Source organism: Phytophthora ramorum (assembly GCF_020800215.1).
Source record: "Phytophthora ramorum isolate Pr-102 chromosome Unknown Phyram_PR-102_s0010, whole genome shotgun sequence".
Taxonomy (NCBI): Eukaryota; Oomycota; class Peronosporomycetes; order Peronosporales; family Peronosporaceae; genus Phytophthora; species Phytophthora ramorum.
The window spans coordinates 210,937-231,014 of NW_027150656.1; the positions used below are offsets into that span (position 1 = coordinate 210,937).

The following is a 20,078-nucleotide window of genomic DNA, read 5'->3' on the forward strand; positions in this document are numbered from 1 at the left end:
TGTGAAGAATCTTCCCTATCGTTATTTAAGAGAGGGGCATTAGACGTGAAGGTGTGGACTGCGATAGCAACTTCGTGTTTAGTTTGTTTGGGGTTTACGAAAGCACTGCAAAAAGTAATGCGATGTGAATCGAATGAGCACACACACACACCATGAGGAAAAAAGTGTTTACGTACCACGATCATCGGCTTATCTTTGAGAACGACACCATGGACTTGGTTTAGCGCACTGGAAGCGAGTTCAACCGTTGAGTATTTCACAAAAGCCTGGCATTTCATTCGACCAGTTGTGAAATGGCGAATATTCAGCGTGCTGCACCGTTCAAGAATACCGCAAGGTGGTTAGTGTCAGCACGATCAAAATATGGCTGAAATGCGCTGTTGTGCCGTACTCAGGTCCAGATTCGGGAGGCAGCACTGCACCAAAGACAGCGCAGAGGTCTGCCAGCTCCACTGCCTTGGCAAGGTTCTTTACATAGAGCGTGTCGGAAGGCTCGCCTCGCTGGTACGTCTTTGTGCTCTTCTCCAGAGCAAGTTGCGATTCGTGTAGGCGGTTGCTTGCCAGTTCCTCTATAGTCCAATGCCGTACACTCGGCATCACTTCGGACACACCAGAGGTGCTCTGGAAACTCTGTATTTCACAAAAAGCAAATTATGCGATCGGAATTGAGCATCAATATCGCAAATTATGCGATGGGGTAGAAAATCGATACCGTACCACAAGCAACGCTTTCCCTTCCAGTTGTACACCATGCAGTTCATCAACTGCTGCTACTGCTACCGCTTCATCAGGGTAGGTTATTACTGCAGAACCCTTTCCTGGCCTGAGCCTGATCTTCAGCGAGCTAACCACAGAATGGTAAACATAAGAACGCGTTCCTGGCACCCGAGTCCGCAACGAAATAGCAGCAACACTTACGTTAAAGCCTCCTCCAGCGGCAGAACGTAGCCGAATACGTAGCGCAAGTCTTTCTCATCCACTGTTTGGGCGATATTTTCCACCACAACAACGGCCGATGGTGATCCACGCGAGTACGTTGCCATGAGAGGTTCCTTCTGGAAATCTGTTTGCACGCAACGGTGTCAGCGTGTGAGACCAATACTTACGAGCAGTCCCACTGAAGCACGACGTACCCCCTTGTGCGAGTCGCTGCCGCTTCACCTCGTTCTCTGAAATCACGCCCGGACGCGTCAATCGGCGTGATCTCGGAGTGTTTCCAGTATCAGTTCCAAGTTGAAACGCCACATTGAGCGCCGCACTCTTCTTCGTTTCTGGGCCTCTATTCTGTTTCGAAAAGGGCATACCGAGAAGCACGGGCCGTGAAGAATTAGCTTCAGGTTGGATCGAGGCCTCAGAAGATTTTTGAACAGACTTTGAATCTTCCGTGACACGCCCACTTTGTAGCCGTGATGACGGTAAATGCACTTCTTCAGTGCCAAGGGTGTTGTTGTGATCCATGCTTTTTACTGCATCATTCCCACCTTCCTCGCTATCATCTTCTTCGTCCTCTTCAACAATTTGCTCATTCGAGCTTTCGTTGCTTCTGCGGCGCTTTAGAGTTCGCTTACGTATACCCTCACTTTCACAGTAGTGTGGTGTAACATCTCGGTGAGTGGAAAATCTTCCTGGGATCGCATCTTCATCAAACGGCGGCGGTAAATTCATCTTGTTCATAAGATGCAGCACTTGAATATAAAATCGAGGCAACGCAATAAGAGCTGAAAACAACCACAACAACATATCTTTCGAGTTAGGAACATCCATCCAACTCTTTGACTCCAACAAATCATCATCACAGCACCACAAACCATTTGCAATATTGCGTACGATTCCTTCAGTTGCTTTGGGGTACTTGTACTCCAGCAGTGGCGACGGTGCGTAATGCAGACTACAATCGAAATAAACCCCATCCAGCATGAGTACTGATAATTTTCAGCTCAATAGTGTATCAACTTACCCAAGATGCGGAGCCAATGGTGCTGGTGCGTAGAGAAGATTCTGCATGGGAGTCGGTGTCGGTGGCAGCGGTGGAGGCAAACCCTTCGGCAGTGGCGGTTGTCCTTTCAGCGGCAACTCATCCCCAGTCTGCACAGGCTGCGGTCGCGTCTCTGTCGAGGCGGTTGCAGCTTCGTCGCCAACCACTTCCACCTGCAGGTGCTGACCAGCCAATACCAGGGAATGCAGACGTCGCCGCGCGTTCTGCTGTGCTTCCCGCGTTGCAAATATAGCAACAGCCTTTTGCAGCTGCTTGGATGGTGCTGCACCAGGTTCCTTGCCGCTCGACGCTGCATTCTGCTCAAAATATCAGAAAAACATTGGCCATTGATACATGAAAGTATCCCTTCATGCAGAGCTGGTCATTACGTACCCGGCGCTGTAATACGCGGACGCGAGTAGACCCGTAGTGGGAGATTAAGGACGTGATCGCCTCGGTGGACAGCACGGCCGGGAGGTTCCGTATGCGCAGGCAGAAGCGCTCGTCTGCCGGTGCGTTTACTACCATTTGGAAATTGGAAATTGTTTATTTTATATGGTACGAACAAAATGAAACGTTTGTCTCGAAGAATGTATTGAAGCCCGTGATTGGCGATGAAAAAGTGAACTGTTCACACGAAAGGATTGACGTCATAGGAAGCAAACTTGTCGCCACAAGAGTTGGTTGGCGTCTACTTCTGCCTATTTTCTAGCTGGAAAAGATGGATTTGTTAAAGCTGGGGAGATTGCTCTACAACTTTTCGGATAGCGAAATGGAGTACCGATTTTTCTGTTCAAGGTGGAAAAATTCGCAATTTCACACTTCCATGTGTGATAGAAGTCGATAGAAGTCCGCATCACAAGGAATTGGGCTATCACTGCTCTCAGAGAGGCGGGTCCAAGGTTTCCTACCCCCGGAAGTGGATCACTTACGTCGTGCGTTTATTAGGACGACGTTCAGAGAAGACACGGGAGGTGAAGAGGACAACGCAGACTCAAGAATTGTTCGCGAGGAAAAGGATAAAAAAAAATTCTATTCGTTCTACGATGTGCTAGAAGCAGGTTGTCGACTTGATGTATGCTCTTCAATCTCTGCCAGATCGTTTTTAGGTCAAACATGTGCTGCAATGTTATGGTTCTGGGCAGTCAACGCTAAGGATCCGTCACCAGCTGGGAAGAATTTTATGCAGGCATCTTGCACCCGAAATTTGGTCCTGCAAAATTTCGTAGAGCATCCTGCGTTTGATCCTGTCGCTCACCTCTAACATTTAGCGAATTACGGTAATGAGCTAAAAGTAATTATTGTACTGGCGGGTTATTTCCAGGTTATGGTAATGCGATTTCTACTTGTGCAACAAATGCCATACAATACCCAATACTAAAGGACTGACCACCGTACTCACCCAAGATACCCGGCGAATAGTTTGTGCTTGCCTTCTTCATGCACTACTTCACATCGCTGTTTGCAGGGGGTGATGAGATCACGCTGTTAGGTTGTTCTCCACGACTTCAGAAAAAATGAACGGGAGTGGCAAATGGTCTCTGTTACCGTTGGCAATGGTTTCTCTTTCTGTCCTCCTTCTAAGCAGTCAGATGGTTGTGCTAATGCTGAGATGGTCTCAGCCTTGGAGCATCTCTTGGATGGCTCGCAGCACCTCCTGTTTCTGGTCGAGTGTCAACTGCGCCACGAGGTTCAGAATCAGCGCCACGGACGGTGTCGACGAACTGCAATAGAGGGAGCAACACACAAAGCACAACAACTGTTAGCAACACGATGTAGCGGGCCGTGTGAACACTAGAGGAACGACATACCGAATGAAGGTATTGAAGTAGACCGTCGTGAAGCAGTTTGTGATCAGCTGACAGTCCATTCGGTCCATGACACCACCGTGGCCAGGAATGACCGAGTCGAAGTCCTTCAGGTTGTACGTACGCTTGATTGCCGAAGCGTAGAAACCTCCGAAGGGTGACACCACGGAGGCGAAGATCGCGAACCAGATAGAGTGAAACTGCATTCACGAACACAACCAGACAGCTCGTCAGCAATCGCCATACATCGATCTAGCCAGCCACAACATCAAACCTGAATCGGGAGAAGCTGGATCTGGCTTCGACCAATTAGACCCGCCAGGTAGACCGGTACGCCGTAGGAATGAGGGAGGAACACGTCACGAGGTGTGCACGTGAGCGGGTCGGGAATCAGCTTGAACTGTAGCAAAATAAAGACATCAGTGTTACCATAAGCACGTATGCTGCATGAAGACCAGTGCTTTGCAGCATTAAACACTGTGCTCTCACCTCGAAGCTCTCCACGGGGCAGGTCAACCAAGAAAACTAAAACGAACAAAAGACAACACAATCAATAAACAAAATACGCGAAACGGTACCGTGTTTGCTTCGTACCTGCGAGATGAAGGCACTGGAAAAAAAGGCATAAATCACGGTGCAAACGAAAGCACCAATGAAGCCCTCCCACGTCTTGTTCGGGGACAATCGCAAGAACGGCGTCTTAATGAACTTGCGACCAAAAAGCTTGCCGCAGAAGAACGCAAAGCAGTCGTTGCAGATCACGAGCGACACGGGGAACAAGAACCAGAAGAGACCTAGAGGGGTGAACAAGCATATGAATCCCGTTAGCAACTTGTGACAAGGTCAGGATATTTGTTACATTCGTACCGTTGAAGATATTCGTGAGGACGTATTTCATCTGGAAGACGATCAAACCCAGCGTGACAATGGTCCACGTGTATTGCCCTGCAAGCGAGAAATTCACAAGTTAGAATGTCTGCAAACTCAAAACGAGATTCCTGCCAACTTACCCATCTGGTACTTGTAGTAACCTACCCAGTCAATAAAACCACATCGTTGACACCAAAATGTTCGTCGGCACAGCGTCAGTCGTTGAAGCAACCGTACGACAGCACAACGAGCTCAACATCAAATCTACAGTCACGCACCTTTCTTGAGACTCAGCACCGACATGACGAAGAGCATAGCGTACATGGTGAACGACACCCACGTGTGGTACCGCAGGTAGTGCACGATGGCAGGCGGCACGAAGCGAATCTTGCTGCTCTCGATGAAGGCGCCGAACGAGTCGCCGTAGTTGTAGAACAGCGCCACCACGAACCACATCCACTGCAACCACAAGAGTCAGCATTAGTCTATACCTTCCCTCCTCCTCCCCCTCTCCATTTGCAGCTGCACGCACCTGCACGGAGCGGAACCACGGGATATTCTTTTCGGCCGCCGCCCGGTAGCGCACGTTCACGAGCTCGCGGAAGAGCAGCGTCTGCAGCAGTACCACGAGCCCCCACGCGTACATGTGGCCGCCGTACAGGATGGCGATGAAGCCGCCGATCATGGCGAAGCCCACAACGACGCGCGTCATGAACTTGGTCAGTCTTCCTGCGGGCTTGACCGCGGGTGGCGACGCATTCTGCGCGTGCTTGGGGCTCCCCTCAGGACTCGAGCGGCGTTTACGCAAGGCCATCGTTCTGCTGTGTCTTCTGCTTGCCTACTTGTGCTCTGCGCGCTCGGACAGCGTTTATGCCTTGTCTGCGTGGGGGAAGTGTACGTCAGCGAGGACAGCACCCTTGTTTGAGGCTAAATGAGCTGCCCAATTCTTTGTTAAAACCCTCAATGAGTCGGCCATTACGACCAATAAGCGTTCAGATGTTATCTTATTGGTTGATAAAGGTGATTATTTGAGTGCGTACGACGCAGAATATGGTGTTTTTCAATTAATCGAGGACATTACCTCGCGCTGCTTCGTTACGTCATGACACGCAGCGATTTACTTCAGTTTTATTAATTCGTCGTTTAATTACGCAACTAATTACGTGGTTGAAGAGCTCAAAACAACAGATTCGATGAAGCGAATCTTGGTGACGCTCCTGCTGCTGCCGCTGCTCGCGGCGGCCTCCATCGACCAGCTGAAGAAGAGCGCGGGGGCGCACGACGTCGTGGCGACGACGCGCGGGCTCATCCACCGCCGACTGGGTGCACGCTTCAACGACCAGGTTCTGCTGTCTACGATCACTTACACGTAGGAGATCGCAATGGGAAACTAACAATGCATTGATACTAGATAACGCTCCGAGTGCTGCCTTCCGAGGCCGATAATCTGGACGTGTTTGAGCTGGGTAACGACGGCGACAAACTCGAGATCGCCGCCAACTCGGCCACCGCCATGGCGTACGGCCTGCAATGGTACTTGAAGACGGCACTGCACACGCAGACAGACTGGGACGACCACAAGCTGCAGCTGCCCTACGTGCTACCAAAGGTGGACCAGCGCGTGCGGCACAAACGTAGCAGCAAGTTCTCGTACTACCAGAACGTGTGCACGGTGAGCTACTCCTCGTGGACGTGGGGGTGGAAGAAGTGGGAGAACCATATTGACTGGATGGCGCTCAACGGTGCGTATCTTTTATATATATTTCAGATGCAAGATGAGACTTAGGGCTTAGTACTGACACTCGTGTGTCCACTGCTGCTCAGGTATCAATATGCCGCTTGCGTTCACTGGGCAAGAGAGGGTGTGGCAGAACACGTTCCAGAAACACTATAACGTTAGCGCTGCTGGTTTGAACAAGTTCTTCGCCGGATCAGCGTTTCTGGCGTGGGGTCGCATGGGCAACCTCCGTGGCAGTTGGGTGGAGGGCCCACTTCCGCAAGCCTTTATTGATGGCCAGTTCAAGTTGCAGTTGAAGATCCTGACGCGCATGAGGGAATTCGGTATGATTCCTGCCTTGCCAGCCTTCGCTGGCCATGTGCCAGAAGAGATGAAGTCGCTGTTTCCAAAAGCAAAGTTCACTCGCTCGCCTAACTGGGGAGACTTTTCAGATGAGTTCTGCTGTGTATACATGCTGGACCCCGCAGACCCGCTCTACCATGAAATCGGCAAGACTTTCCTTGAGGAGCAGCGTGCTCTCTACGACTACACGTCTTCGCTGTACCAGTGTGATACCTACAACGAGATGGACCCAGAATTTACTGATCCGGTGCGGCTGCAGGCTGCATCGCGCGCTGTCATCGATAGCATGACGGCTACGGATCCTAATGCAGTTTGGCTCATCCAAGGTTGGCTCTTTGTCAACAGTCCAGACTATTGGACCAAGGAACGTGTGAAGACATACCTGGACGGCGTGCCCAACGACAAAATGATAATTCTGGATCTCTACAGCGAGGTAAGCCCAGTGTGGAACAAGATGGACAACTACTTTGGCAAGAGCTGGATCTATTGCGTGCTGCACAACTTTGGTGGCAACACTGGGATGCGTGGAGACTTACCGACGCTCGGCACAGCACCCGTGTTGGCCAACCAGGCCAGCAATGGGACGATGGCAGGTGTGGGTCTGACCATGGAAGGCATTTTCCAGAACTATGTGGTGTACGATCTCACCTTGCAGATGGCATGGGTGGATGCTCCACTAGACATGGACGAGTGGGTCCCAAGCTTTGCAGTGCAACGTTATCACTCACAAGACGCGCACACGGAACGGGCTTGGGGCTTCTTGCTGCAGTCGGTATACAATCGTACGCTGGGTTACGGTGGTGTTACTAAAAGCTTGGTGTGCTTGATACCACACTGGAAACTCGTCCGTGATGGCTTTATGCCGACTTTGATCACTTACGACCCTATGGACATTGCTCGCGCTTGGAAGGAGCTACTGTTTGCGGGGACAGAGCTGCATGCTGTCGACACGTATCGCCATGACCTGGTCGATGTCACGCGGCAGTTCCTTAGTGACCATTTCATGGCGCAGTACCTCCATTTGAAGGATATGTACACAGGAAAGGGAGTGCCAGCAGACCAATTGTGTGCTTGGACGGATCGCATGCTTATCACGATCGAGCGCCTGGACGAGATTCTAGCGACGAGCGATGACTTCCTGCTCGGCAACTGGATCGCCGACGCACGGGGCCTTGTCGACGAAGGTGATATTGCCACTGTGGACAATCTTCAGGATTACTACGAGTACGAAGCTCGGAATCAAGTGACACGCTGGGGCGACAACAACTCCGAATCCATTCATGATTACGCAGGCAAGGAGTGGGCTGGCCTCGTAAAGAGCTACTACTTGCCTCGCTGGCGCATGTGGCTAGGAGAGGTATGTCAATCATACACCCAAGGACGAAAAATCAATGAGGACGTCTTGAAGAAAGCTCGCATCGCGTTCGAGCTCAAATGGCAACTCAGCCACGAGTCGTACCCAACCATGCCGACGGGCGACACGCTTGCCGTTTCGAAGCGCATTTTCGACGAGTTTGCCGCTCTAAACACCGTACAATGGCCCTGGGCATCAAAACTAGCGCGAGACGCCTTTCAGACGGCGGTAGAGTGATCCATTGTGTGTCTAGGTCTGCTCCGAAGCAAAAAGACAAGTTGAAGTTGCTTTGATACACCGTATCGAAATGATAGCATTACTGAAGTGGTGCACACCACATTGCGATTGGAAACGCGGAGTCATGCCCACCGCATACCCTTAATTGAGACCGAGGACATCATGGAGCAGCCCGTGGACAAGGAGACAGCCAAGAACAAGTTCCGCTCGTCGCGGCTGTCGTGGAGCAACCAGGCCGAGCACGTGCGTCCTCCCGCCGCTTGAGACTGCCGTTACCCCATTGGCTAACTGTTTTGGTTTGACGTGTCTGCAGAAACTGCGACAAGAGCTGAGCGACATCGCCATCGCCAAGTGCCGCAACGTCTCCGAGAAGTTCGCCGAGTGCGCCAAGGCCAACGGCCTCATGGTCGTCTTCAAGTGCCGCGAGAACAACAGGGAACTCAACGCCTGTCTGCACCAGTACACGAATGCAGAGCAGTTCGAGATCTACCGCCAGAGGCGCGAGAAGGAGATGCTGGAGGAGGACAAGCAGGCTATGTAGACGATCGACAGCCTAAAGCCAATGCATCACTACCGTTGAAGACTATCTACTGGCAACGCATTGATACAGAGTAAGCGTCAAGCAGTTCATTAGGAAAAGTGGCGGCCTCTCTCTCGACGGAGTTTGGAAACTCTAACGATTTAATGCTTCCGCTGTCGCAATCCGCTAGCAGGAGCATCGTCCACAGGGAAAGTGGCGAGCACCTGTTTGGCCGTAGCCATGGCCTCCGTTGCGATGGTCTTGCAGGCCTTTTCCAGATCCTTAGGCGAGTGGATGGCAGTCACCGACACACGCAGACTAGGCAGCGGCTCCAGCGTCTGGTCAGTCTTGTACCGTGGCGAGCAGATCGCCACGCCCTTGGCGAGACACTTCTGCATGACGGTGTCGCACACCTTACGCTGCAGAGCACGCTGGTTCTCGTCGCTGCCGACGCGGGCCACGACCTCGGGAAGCAGACGCAGGTGTAAGATGGGCGAGCATTCAGCCTTGGAGATAGCGAACACGCCGTTGACGCCAGCGGACAGAGCGTCGTGCGCGAGCTTGGCGTTGTCGCGGAGCTTGGTGAAGAGCTGCGGCTCGTCCTTCATAATGCGGATGGCCTCCGAGCAGCAAGCCGACGTGAAGGGCGGCGCCGAGGCCGAGAACACGTAGCCAGCACTGTTAATACGTTGGTAATCGACGACTTCCTGCGAACCCGTGCTGAAGCCACCCACGCTGGCGGTAGATCCAGCAAGCGAGCTGCAAATAATAGCAACTTCCGAGACGTCCATGCCGAAGTGCTCCGTGAGTCCACGGCCAGACTTACCCAGCACACCGAATGAAAAGCTCTCATCCAGGAAAAGACGGAAGAAGAACTTGTTGCACAGCTCCACCACCTTGGGCAGTTCGATCATGTCGCCGTGGTTGCGGAAAAGAGCCTCCGTCACAACATAACGGCGCTGGCAGTCCGAGCCACGGTTCTTCCTCTTGTCTTCGTCGCGCACGCGCTGCAGAACGCGCTCCAGATCCTCCACGTCGTTGTGCTTGTAGTAGAGCACCGTGCAACGCGCCAGGGTGGCACCTACCAGGATCGAGTCGTTGCAGCCCTCGTCCATAACAATGAGGTCACCGCGTTTAGCAAACGCCGGCAGCACCGAGGACGACGTGGCCTCCGTGTCCGAGAACGTGATCGAGTCTGTCGTGCCCATCATGTGCGCAATGTCCTTCTCCAGGATCTCGTGCGTGTCGATGGTTCCGTAGAAGCCGCGGGGTCCGCAGGAACCGCAGCCGTACTTGGTGAGCGTCTTGACGGCGACCTCCTTGAGCTCGGGTCGCGATCCCAATCCGAGGAAGTCAAACGTGGCCAAGTTCAGCAGCGGGTTGGCATAGCCCTGCAGCTTGAGATGCGTGCCGGGCGTGTCCTCCACGATGCCAATGGGCTTGGACTTGTTGACGTCCACGACGGCTTCAGGCGGGATGATGGGCTCGGGGGTCCACTCCTCGCACAAGTCGTCGATCTCGCGCTCCGAGAGCTTGGAGGCCGTTCCCTTGGGCTTGTCACGCTTGACGAACGTGATGTAGATTACGAACACAATCAGGAACGTCTCGATAATCACGTGCTCGGGGCTGCGCTCGTAGATGGAGCGGATGTACTCGTAGTAAGAGCTCGGGGCATTCGCGAACGCCGCCTTGATCTTGACGGTATCCAGACTCAGCAGCGCCTACAACAGCATCACGTTCAGTCTGGCTCTGATACGCAGGGAACGCAAAGAAACGCCACGCACATCCGCGAAGGGCTGGCCGATGGTCGCCCACCACTCGCTCATGATGGTAGCTTGCTTAGATACGGGGAGGGAGGGAGGGAGGAGGAGACGGACTCTACGAGGGTCGCCACCGACGCAGTCGCTAGTGAAGAACTGCCGCGAGGAAGCTGCACAATGCTCGAGGTGACCCCTTCGCGACATTTGGCGAGACCGAGTATTAACCAATGGGAGCCTGACCTATCACGCCATTCCCGCGGGTCTGCTTTTCAGCTGCTGTGGTTCGCTGAAAAGAGCTGTAAATTCGCGGATTCGCTGAAATCCAGCATCGGGTTCACGGGTTTTGACCCGCACTTCCGTGAGTAGGACGCGACGTCACCTTGCCTTCGACCATGGAGTTGCGGAACCGCGCCACTGGCGCCTCGAAGCAGGGCGCGAGCGGCCTCGACGTGACGCTGGGGCCCACCATCTACAGCGGCGAGCGCTACACCAAGATGAGCGAGCGGCTCAAGCGCCAGCACAAGAAACCGTCCGAGGTGGCCGACGCCAGCGCGAAGCGGGTACGTTCGCCGTCTGTAGCGTTAGGCCTACCGTTCGTGACTCAATTGCGCTGACGCTGTGGGTTGCTCCACCTTGTGCTTCTTGTTCCTGCGGCAGATAATGCAGTCGCAGATGGTTGCGTTCGTGGTGGCGCTCGTGTTCGTCCTGGCGCTCGTGTTCTCCATGATGTACCAGGCGCACGTCCGCCGTTCCAACCGCAAGCCGTTCGACTGATTCAGTGCAAGTTCGTTCGCTACCGCTGTAGTTTAGCGGTGGAAGAAGCCGTTGACGGTAGCTGTTGATACTGCTCTTTTGGAAAATAATGACTCATAGACTACAACTGGACTTGCCCGTTTGCTTCCGCACAACCTGCTGGTGTTGCACGCGTTGCTTTGAAGAGTGTTTCCCTGTGAGCACGATTGTTGAAGGTGCATGGCGTACGGATGACACAACAACTCTTTATAAATATTAGCGACGTTGGCTGTGCTGCCCAAGCACAATCTATCATCTTCTGGCCACTCCGCCTGCCCGACGGCAGAGTGTCCTAACTTGTTGCACCTACAGGATTCCCAATGTCCTTGCAGACGCACGAGCTCAGAAGACGGGTTTGGTAGCAGACTTCCTCCGTGCGAGGCCGGAGATTTTGGTGAAGCGCGAGTACAATTTGCGCACGAAGGTCTTTCGGAAGTCGCGCAGTTCTTTGTCCACGACGGCGAGCTGGCGGTCCTCAATCACGACGGCTGAGGACGTGATGGCCAGCTCGTTGGCGTCCGCGCACGAGCAGCCGCAGCTGAGCACGCTGGACACGCGCTCGGCCTCGGACTGGTAGCTGCCGTCGCTGGACAGGTGGTCGTCGTCGGGTTGCGTCTCGCGCGACGAGCGCTTTGAGTCGCGGAAGTCCGCGTCCACTTCCGGCGCGTCCTTGGGCTTGAGGACGCGCAAACTCTGCTGGCGGTGGCGCTCCGGGTCCGTGCACGTTTCGTCCGTGCAGCCCGCGAACTCGGTCTCGGTGCCGGCCGTGCTGCGGCGGCGGCGGGGCAGCGACAGTCGTCCGTGCGTGGCGCAGCGCGGCAGTTCCGACACGGCCGAGGACACGGAGCGCTGCGACGAGAGCGGCACCGCGAACGCGAGCTCGTCGATGGAGGGGCTGGGCGCCGTTGGCCGCAAGAGGAGCGGCATTTCGAGTCCTGATCAACCTGCTACCGACGTCGGAGGAAAATCGCGAAGTGAGCGAGTCGAACCGATGGGGAAACTTTTAGTAGGGAAAGGGGAATGAGGTGGACATAGCGCTGGCTTCATGGTTGGCGTTTTTCAACTTGGCTGTAGAAAAGTCCGAGCCATTTGGCGCTTGGCGTGCGTCTCAAGCTGCTGGCTGCTGCGAAAGCCCCATGCTGACGGCGAGTCCATTATAGTGGCGGCAACACTTCAGCCTGCGAAGCATTTCCAGCTGAGCGCCAAGGCCCAGCTGCGTTGGGTCTCGCGCAAGTTGATGGAGGCGGTTCGACGAATTGGCGATGTCCGCCGCGCTCTGCGCGCCATTTGCTTGAGCTCGCCAGAGCTATGCACTTGTTGTTGGTCCTCGGCCTGACTCGGGCCCCGAGCGCTGCCGGCAACGCCGTTTTTCCAGCACCGCTGCTTGATTCATCCGGTCATTGCTGCGGCAAGTGACGTTTCCTTCTATATTTACCCCCCCCCCCCCATCAATCCGGCGCCTCGACCAGCTAAACGATCCAACCCCCCCGGGTGGATATTTCCTGCGATCGCACGCGGCGAGTTGTGGCCCTGGCGGCGTGGTGAGCTCGCTGCAAAGCCCGCGTGCCTGCAATGCCCTGCATGGAGTCAACGCTGGCGAGGGGCTCCGGCCGTGCACTGACGACGGTGCGACTCAGAGCACAGGAACCGGCCCATTCGCACTTAATCGAGCTGCTCCGTCGGACCACTCTCATTGGTCGAACCACTTCAACCACGCACGTTTGCGATTCAAATTTGAATCGCCACCTACGCGATCTTTCTGGCAAAACGTTGATCAGAATTTTCCCCATCGAGTTGCGCGAACGAAGAAGGCGGAAGAGAACGATGGCACGCGTGCAAGCTATGGCTGCGGTGGCACTGCTAGCGTCTGCCGCCCACGCAGCCTGCGACCCGAGCAAGTGGACGCCACCCAGCGACGGCGTGTACAACACTTCCAGCCAAATCGACCCCAACAAACTCAATGTGCACCTCATCGCGCACTCCCACGACGACCCGTACGCCCACACCAGCATATTGCAAAACTATATTATCTATACTAACATGTTGACTCTGTTGCCGCTAGGGGCTGGCTGATGGGGGTGGACCAGTACTACATGGAGAAGGTGCAGTACATCCTGGACACGGCCGTGGAGGAACTCGTGCGCAACCCAGACCGCCAGTTCATGTTCGTGGAGCAGTCCTTCTTCCAGCGCTGGTGGCACGAGCAGGGCTCCGAGGTGCAAGGTGTCGTCAAGCAGCTTGTGAAGGAAGGACGGCTGGACCTCACGGTCAACGGCGGCTGGTGCATGCACGACGAGGCCACGCCGCACTACATCGCCATGGTGGACCAGACGGCGTACGGCCACCAGCTGCTCATGGATGAGTTCGGCATCAGTCCGCGCATCGGGTGGCAGATCGATCCGTTCGGCCACTCGGCCACACAAGGCTCGTTGTTGTCGCAGGGCGTGGGCTTTGATGCTCTGTACTTCGCGCGCATGGACTACCAGGACTACGGTCTGAGGAAGAAGAACAAGGATCTGGAGTTCATTTGGCGTCCGAGCAAGTCTCGCGGTAAGGAGTCGCAGGTGTTCACGGGTGAGATCATCGACACGTATTGCCCTCCTGGCAAATTCGAGTACGGCAATAATGGCAATGAGATTCAGGATGATGCAGACCTGCACGACTATGATGTCTGCGATGAAGTGGAGCAGTTCGTCAATAACGCCAAGATGCGTGGTGGCGCGTCCAAGGGCAACCATGTCTTCATCCCCATGGGCTGTGACTTCCAGTATGACAACTCGAGACACTGGTTCAAGAATATGGACAAACTCATCCACTACGTCAACCAGGACGCGCGAGTCAACGTGCTCTACTCGAACCTGTCGTACTACACGGACGTGAAGCATGCAGAAGGTTTAACTTGGAGCGTCAAGACGGACGACTTCATGCCGTACGCGTCCGACCAAGATGACTACTGGTCGGGATTCTTCACGAGTCGGCCAACCTTGAAGCGGTTCGCTCGCGTTGCCAACACTCTCCTGCAGCAGGTGCGTCAATTGGACGCCGTGTACCAAAGCCACCACTCGAGCGAGTTGGTGGCACTACAACGGGCTGTTGGTCTCGTGCAGCACCACGATGGTCTCTCCGGCACGGAGAAACAAAGCGTTGCCGACGACTACGCGCTGCGGCTGAACGACGGCATCATTCAGGCGGAGAAGGAACTGAACGAGGTGCTCTTCGTGATCGGCGAGAAGGAGCCATACCACTTCTGTCTGTTGGCCAACACGAGCGTCTGTGATGTGTCCACGCAGAACACTGACTTTGAGGTGCTGGTGCACAACGCCTTGGCGCGTACCAGTGTGCAAACGCTGTCAGTTCCGATCACGCACAGGTCGGCGGAGGCGCAGCTTTTGTCGGGGGATGCGAGACTCCGCGAGCAGAACGTGTACGTGGCTGTGCCAGTGCACCCGGAGACGTCTGTGGCTCCGAACTCGTTCGTATTCAGTGTGGAGCTGAAGCCGTTGAGCACGGCTCGATTCCTGGTGAAGCAGAAGGATGCCAGCGACGACAGCAACGTTCGAGGAGGTGTCGAATATGAGCGTGGAAACGAGGGTGCTGGTAGTCTCGACGACGACAAGTACAGCGACGATGAGGACGTTGTTGTGCTGGAGAACCACCTGCTGCGCGCCGAGGTGAGCAAGAAGACGGGGTCCATCACGAAGTTGGCCAACAAGAAGAAGAACATCCAGATCCCGCTATCGCTGGACGTGGCGTACTACCAGGCATTCCAAGGCGACGGACACAAGTCTGGCGCGTACGTGTTCCGTCCCGACTCGAACCAGACGTACCCCGTGACTGGCGGTAGCGGCACGGCAGCGTCTGCGGTGCCGGACGTGACGATGGTGGAGCTGCAGACGAGTGGTGTTTCTGGTAGTAACCGCCTGAGTAGCGTGCCACGCGTGGCGTTCAAAATCGGCAAGTGGGTCACACTGGAGTACCGTGTGAACGACGATGACGAGTTCCTGGAGATCGAGTGGACCGTTGGACCGGTTCCCATCGACGATAAGAAGGGCAAGGAGGTCATCGTACGCTTCGACGCGGGCAACAGCATCGCGTCCGACAGCACGCTGTACACGGACTCGAACGGTCTGGAGTTCATGAAGCGCGTGCGCAACCACCGCGACACGTGGAACCTGACGCTGCACGACAATCAGGAGACGGTGGCGGCCAACTACTTCCCCATCACGACGGGAGCGTACATTAAGGACGCGAAGCGGCAGCTGAACGTGGTGACGGACCGTGCGCAGGGTGCGGCGAGTCTGGTTGACGGTCAGGTGGAGGTGATGGTGCACCGACGTTTGCTGGCGGATGACGACAAGGGCGTGGGCGAGCACCTGAACGAGACGGAGGCCGTGTACGACTCGGCGAACAAGAAGCTGGTGACGAAGGGTCTGGCGGTGCGCGGCAACTTCTTCGTCAACGTGGACTCTGCGGAGGACGGCATGCGCAGTCTGCGGTCAAAGATGGAGTCGCAGTTCTTCCGTCCTCTGGCGGTGTTCCGCAAACCCGTGGCATCTGGAGTGGAGGCGAAGGTGCCGTGGCTAGCAGTGGGTGAGTTCCCTCCGAACGTGGGTCTCACGACGCTGCAGGAGCTGTCGAAGCAGTGTCTGCTGGTGCGTCTGTCGCACTTGTACGCAGTGGAGGAGCACTCGACGCTGTCGCAGCCGGCGACGGTGGACTTCTCGTCGTTGTTCTCGGTGAAGAACTCGGTGGTGTCGGAGGTGACGGAGCTGACTTTGACTGGCACGAAGGAGCTGTCGGTGGAGGGTGAGGAGATCGGCGGACTGGAGTGGAAGACGACGGACGAAGCGTACGGCTGGTCGCCTCGGTCTTTGCCTGTGAAAGGCACGTCTGTGACGTTGCAGGCGATCGAGGTGCGTGCGTTCCGCGTGTGCTTTGGCAAGGGTGAAGAGGAGGAAGTTGGTGCTACCGTGGTCGAGGACGACTCTGACTTGGTTGAGGCTGACGGTACCGACGTTGATAGCTGGGATGAGGAGGGCGATTCGTTCGGCTACGCGCTGCAAGACTTGGCGGAGATGATTGCGATGGGCTAAGTGTTCTCAGTGTAAGTGTTAGTGCTAATCAAAAGCACAGTACATCAAGTGCAACGACTTCAAACATAATCCATATGAATCGACAACCAATTCAAAAAATGAATCGTATCCAACATGAGTTGAAGCGCAAGATCTGATTTCCCCATTTACACTTTGGCATCGACGCACGAAGATACAGGATCCCTCATGCGCGTGCTAGGAACTCTGGTGACGTTGGCCGCGCTCGCCACCTCCGCCGCCCACGCAGCCTGCGACCCGAGCAAGTGGACGCCACCCAGCGACGGCGTGTACAACACCTCCAGCCAAATCGACCCCAACAAACTCAATGTGCACCTCATCGCGCACTCCCACGACGACCCGTACGCCCACACCAGCATATTGCAAAACTATATTATCTATACTAACATGTTGACTCTGTTGCTGTTAGGGGCTGGCTGATGGGGGTGGACCAGTACTACATGGAGAAGGTGCAGTACATCCTGGACACGGCCGTGGAGGAACTCGTGCGCAACCCAGACCGCCAGTTCATGTTCGTGGAGCAGTCCTTCTTCCAGCGCTGGTGGCACGAGCAGGGCTCCGAGGTGCAAGGCGTCGTCAAGCAGCTCGTGAAGGAGGGACGGCTGGACCTCACGGTCAACGGCGGCTGGTGCATGCACGACGAGGCCACGCCGCACTACATCGCCATGGTGGACCAGACGGCGTACGGCCACCAGCTGCTCATGGATGAGTTCGGCATCAGTCCGCGCATCGGGTGGCAGATCGATCCGTTCGGCCACTCTGCCACACAGGGCTCGTTGTTGTCGCAGGGCGTGGGCTTTGATGCTCTGTACTTCGCGCGCATGGACTACCAGGACTACGGTCTGAGGAAGAAGAACAAGGATCTGGAGTTCATTTGGCGTCCGAGCAAGTCTCGCGGTAAGGAGTCGCAGGTGTTCACGGGTGAGATCATTGACCACTACTGCCCTCCTGGCAAATTCGACTTCGGCAATAATGGCAATGAGATCCAAGATGATGCAGACCTGCACGACTATGATGTCTGCGATGAAGTGGAGCAGTTCGTCAATAACGCCAAGATGCGTGGTGGCGCGTCCAAGGGCAACCATGTCTTCATCCCCATGGGCTGTGACTTCCAGTATGACAACTCGAGACACTGGTTCAAGAATATGGACAAACTCATCCACTACGTCAACCAGGACGCGCGAGTCAACGTGCTCTACTCGAACCTGTCGTACTACACGGACGTGAAGCATGCAGAAGGTTTAACTTGGAGCGTCAAGACGGACGACTTCATGCCGTACGCGTCCGACCAAGATGACTACTGGTCGGGATTCTTCACGAGTCGGCCAACCTTGAAGCGGTTCGCTCGCGTTGCCAACACTCTCCTGCAGCAGGTGCGTCAATTGGACGCCGTGTACCAAAGCCACCACTCGAGCGAGTTGGTGGCACTACAACGGGCTGTTGGTCTCGTGCAGCACCACGATGGTCTCTCCGGCACGGAGAAACAAAGCGTTGCCGACGACTACGCGCTGCGGCTGAACGACGGCATCATTCAGGCGGAGAAGGAACTGAACGAGGTGCTCTTCGTGATCGGCGAGAAGGAGCCATACCACTTCTGTCTGTTGGCCAACACGAGCGTCTGTGATGTGTCCACGCAGAACACTGACTTTGAGGTGCTGGTGCACAACGCCTTGGCGCGTACCAGTGTGCAAACGCTGTCAGTTCCGATCACGCACAGGTCGGCGGAGGCGCAGCTTTTGTCGGGGGATGCGAGACTCCGCGAGCAGAACGTGTACGTGGCTGTGCCAGTGCACCCGGAGACGTCTGTGGCTCCGAACTCGTTCGTATTCAGTGTGGAGCTGAAGCCGTTGAGCACGGCTCGATTCCTGGTGAAGCAGAAGGATGCCAGCGACGACAGCAACGTTCGAGAAGGTGTCGAATATGAGCGTGGAAACGAGGGTGCTGGTAGTCTCGACGACGACAAGTACAGCGACGATGAGGACGTTGTTGTGCTGGAGAACCACCTGCTGCGCGCCGAGGTGAGCAAGAAGACGGGGTCCATCACGAAGTTGGCCAACAAGAAGAAGAACATCCAGATCCCGCTATCGCTGGACGTGGCGTACTACCAGGCATTCCAAGGCGACGGACACAAGTCTGGCGCGTACGTGTTCCGTCCCGACTCGAACCAGACGTACCCCGTGATTGGCGGTAGCGGCACGGCAGCGTCTGCGGTGCCGGACGTGACGATGGTGGAGCTGCAGACGAGTGGTGTTTCTGGTAGTAACCGCCTGGGTAGCGTGCCACGCGTGGCGTTCAAAATCGGCAAGTGGGTCACACTGGAGTACCGTGTGAACGACGATGACGAGTTCCTGGAGATCGAGTGGACCGTTGGACCGGTTCCCATCGACGATAAGAAGGGCAAGGAGGTCATCGTACGCTTCGACGCGGGCAACAGCATCGCGTCCGACAGCACGCTGTACACGGACTCGAACGGTCTGGAGTTCATGAAGCGCGTGCGCAACCACCGCGACACGTGGAACCTGACGCTGCACGACAATCAGGAGACGGTGGCGGCCAACTACTTCCCCATCACGACGGGAGCGTACATTAAGGACGCGAAGCGGCAGCTGAACGTGGTGACGGACCGTGCGCAGGGTGCGGCGAGTCTGGTTGACGGTCAGGTGGAGGTGATGGTGCACCGACGTTTGCTGGCGGATGACGACAAGGGCGTGGGCGAGCACCTGAACGAGACGGAGGCCGTGTACGACTCGGCGAACAAGAAGCTGGTGACGAAGGGTCTGGCGGTGCGCGGCAACTTCTTCGTCAACGTGGACTCTGCGGAGGACGGCATGCGCAGTCTGCGGTCGAAGATGGAGTCGCAGTTCTTCCGTCCTCTGGCGGTGTTCCGCAAACCCGTGGCATCTGGAGTGGAGGCGAAGGTGCCGTGGCTAGCAGTGGGTGAGTTCCCTCCGAACGTGGGTCTCACGACGCTGCAGGAGCTGTCGAAGCAGTGTCTGCTGGTGCGTCTGTCGCACTTGTACGCAGTGGAGGAGCACTCGACGCTGTCGCAGCCGGCGACGGTGGACTTCTCGTCGTTGTTCTCGGTGAAGAACTCGGTGGTGTCGGAGGTGACGGAGCTGACTTTGACTGGCACGAAGGAGCTGTCGGTGGAGGAGATCGGCGGACTGGAGTGGAAGACGACGGACGAAGCGTACGACTGGTCGCCTCGGTCTTTGCCTGTGAAAGGCACGTCTGTGACGTTGCAGGCGATCGAGGTGCGTGCGTTCCGCGTGTGCTTTGGCAAGGGTGAAGAGGAGGAAGTTGGTGCTACCGTGGTCGAGGACGACTCTGACTTGGTTGAGGCTGACGGTACCGACGTTGATAGCTGGGACGAGGAGGGCGATTCGTTCGGCTACGCGCTGCAAGACTTGGCGGAGATGATCGCGATTGAGTAAGAAAGTGGAAGGGCATCATCGATCGGATAGAGCACGTAATGCAATGAAGCAAGTGTAATGAGCGTGCGGGATCACGGCGACCTGGTTTGACCTGGTGTTGGAAATATATTGAGTTACGAACGCTACACGTAGTTTCC

At 55.6% G+C, this 20,078-nt stretch overlaps 9 protein-coding genes across 9 annotated transcripts; 5 read left to right on the forward strand and 4 right to left on the reverse strand.

Moving 5' to 3' along the window:
- Positions 1 to 78: 78 nt before the first annotated feature.
- On the reverse strand, positions 79 to 2,503 carry KRP23_10453 (RNA-binding region-containing protein 3; the record flags this gene model as incomplete). The annotated part of the gene is made up of 9 exons (XM_067880906.1): positions 79 to 105; positions 177 to 312; positions 392 to 630; positions 718 to 844; positions 919 to 1,063; positions 1,134 to 1,718; positions 1,809 to 1,888; positions 1,958 to 2,292; positions 2,369 to 2,503. 9 exons carry the CDS (start codon positions 2,501 to 2,503, stop codon positions 79 to 81), a joined length of 1,809 nt encoding a protein of 602 aa, XP_067741201.1.
- A 1,090-nt stretch (positions 2,504 to 3,593) lies between these two features.
- On the reverse strand, positions 3,594 to 5,467 carry KRP23_10454 (Phosphatidate cytidylyltransferase 2; the record flags this gene model as incomplete). Its single annotated transcript, XM_067880907.1, has 9 exons — positions 3,594 to 3,699; positions 3,787 to 3,983; positions 4,058 to 4,183; positions 4,273 to 4,308; positions 4,378 to 4,577; positions 4,651 to 4,728; positions 4,794 to 4,814; positions 4,932 to 5,112; positions 5,186 to 5,467. The coding sequence occupies 9 exons, from the start codon at positions 5,465 to 5,467 to the stop codon at positions 3,594 to 3,596; spliced, it is 1,227 nt and encodes a 408-aa protein (XP_067741202.1).
- A 379-nt stretch (positions 5,468 to 5,846) lies between these two features.
- Positions 5,847 to 8,324, forward strand: KRP23_10455 (Alpha-N-acetylglucosaminidase; the record flags this gene model as incomplete). Its single annotated transcript, XM_067880908.1, has 3 exons — positions 5,847 to 5,996; positions 6,065 to 6,395; positions 6,478 to 8,324. 3 exons carry the CDS (start codon positions 5,847 to 5,849, stop codon positions 8,322 to 8,324), a joined length of 2,328 nt encoding a protein of 775 aa, XP_067741203.1.
- A 162-nt stretch (positions 8,325 to 8,486) lies between these two features.
- On the forward strand, positions 8,487 to 8,865 carry KRP23_10456 (uncharacterized protein; the record flags this gene model as incomplete). Its single annotated transcript, XM_067880909.1, has 2 exons — positions 8,487 to 8,567; positions 8,638 to 8,865. 2 exons carry the CDS (start codon positions 8,487 to 8,489, stop codon positions 8,863 to 8,865), a joined length of 309 nt encoding a protein of 102 aa, XP_067741204.1.
- Positions 8,866 to 9,005: 140 nt separating this feature from the next.
- Positions 9,006 to 10,670, reverse strand: KRP23_10457 (Serine palmitoyltransferase 1; the record flags this gene model as incomplete). The annotated part of the gene is made up of 2 exons (XM_067880911.1): positions 9,006 to 10,565; positions 10,629 to 10,670. The coding sequence occupies 2 exons, from the start codon at positions 10,668 to 10,670 to the stop codon at positions 9,006 to 9,008; spliced, it is 1,602 nt and encodes a 533-aa protein (XP_067741205.1).
- Positions 10,671 to 10,996: 326 nt separating this feature from the next.
- KRP23_10458 (uncharacterized protein) lies at positions 10,997 to 11,378 on the forward strand (the record flags this gene model as incomplete). The annotated part of the gene is made up of 2 exons (XM_067880912.1): positions 10,997 to 11,164; positions 11,262 to 11,378. The coding sequence occupies 2 exons, from the start codon at positions 10,997 to 10,999 to the stop codon at positions 11,376 to 11,378; spliced, it is 285 nt and encodes a 94-aa protein (XP_067741206.1).
- A 360-nt stretch (positions 11,379 to 11,738) lies between these two features.
- Positions 11,739 to 12,323, reverse strand: KRP23_10459 (uncharacterized protein; the record flags this gene model as incomplete). Its single annotated transcript, XM_067880913.1, has 1 exon — positions 11,739 to 12,323. One exon carries the CDS (start codon positions 12,321 to 12,323, stop codon positions 11,739 to 11,741), a length of 585 nt encoding a protein of 194 aa, XP_067741207.1.
- An 897-nt stretch (positions 12,324 to 13,220) lies between these two features.
- On the forward strand, positions 13,221 to 16,489 carry KRP23_10460 (putative alpha-mannosidase; the record flags this gene model as incomplete). The annotated part of the gene is made up of 2 exons (XM_067880914.1): positions 13,221 to 13,390; positions 13,459 to 16,489. The coding sequence occupies 2 exons, from the start codon at positions 13,221 to 13,223 to the stop codon at positions 16,487 to 16,489; spliced, it is 3,201 nt and encodes a 1,066-aa protein (XP_067741208.1).
- A 186-nt stretch (positions 16,490 to 16,675) lies between these two features.
- Positions 16,676 to 19,941, forward strand: KRP23_10461 (putative alpha-mannosidase; the record flags this gene model as incomplete). Its single annotated transcript, XM_067880915.1, has 2 exons — positions 16,676 to 16,848; positions 16,917 to 19,941. The coding sequence occupies 2 exons, from the start codon at positions 16,676 to 16,678 to the stop codon at positions 19,939 to 19,941; spliced, it is 3,198 nt and encodes a 1,065-aa protein (XP_067741209.1).
- Between the last annotated feature and the right edge of the window lie 137 nt (positions 19,942 to 20,078).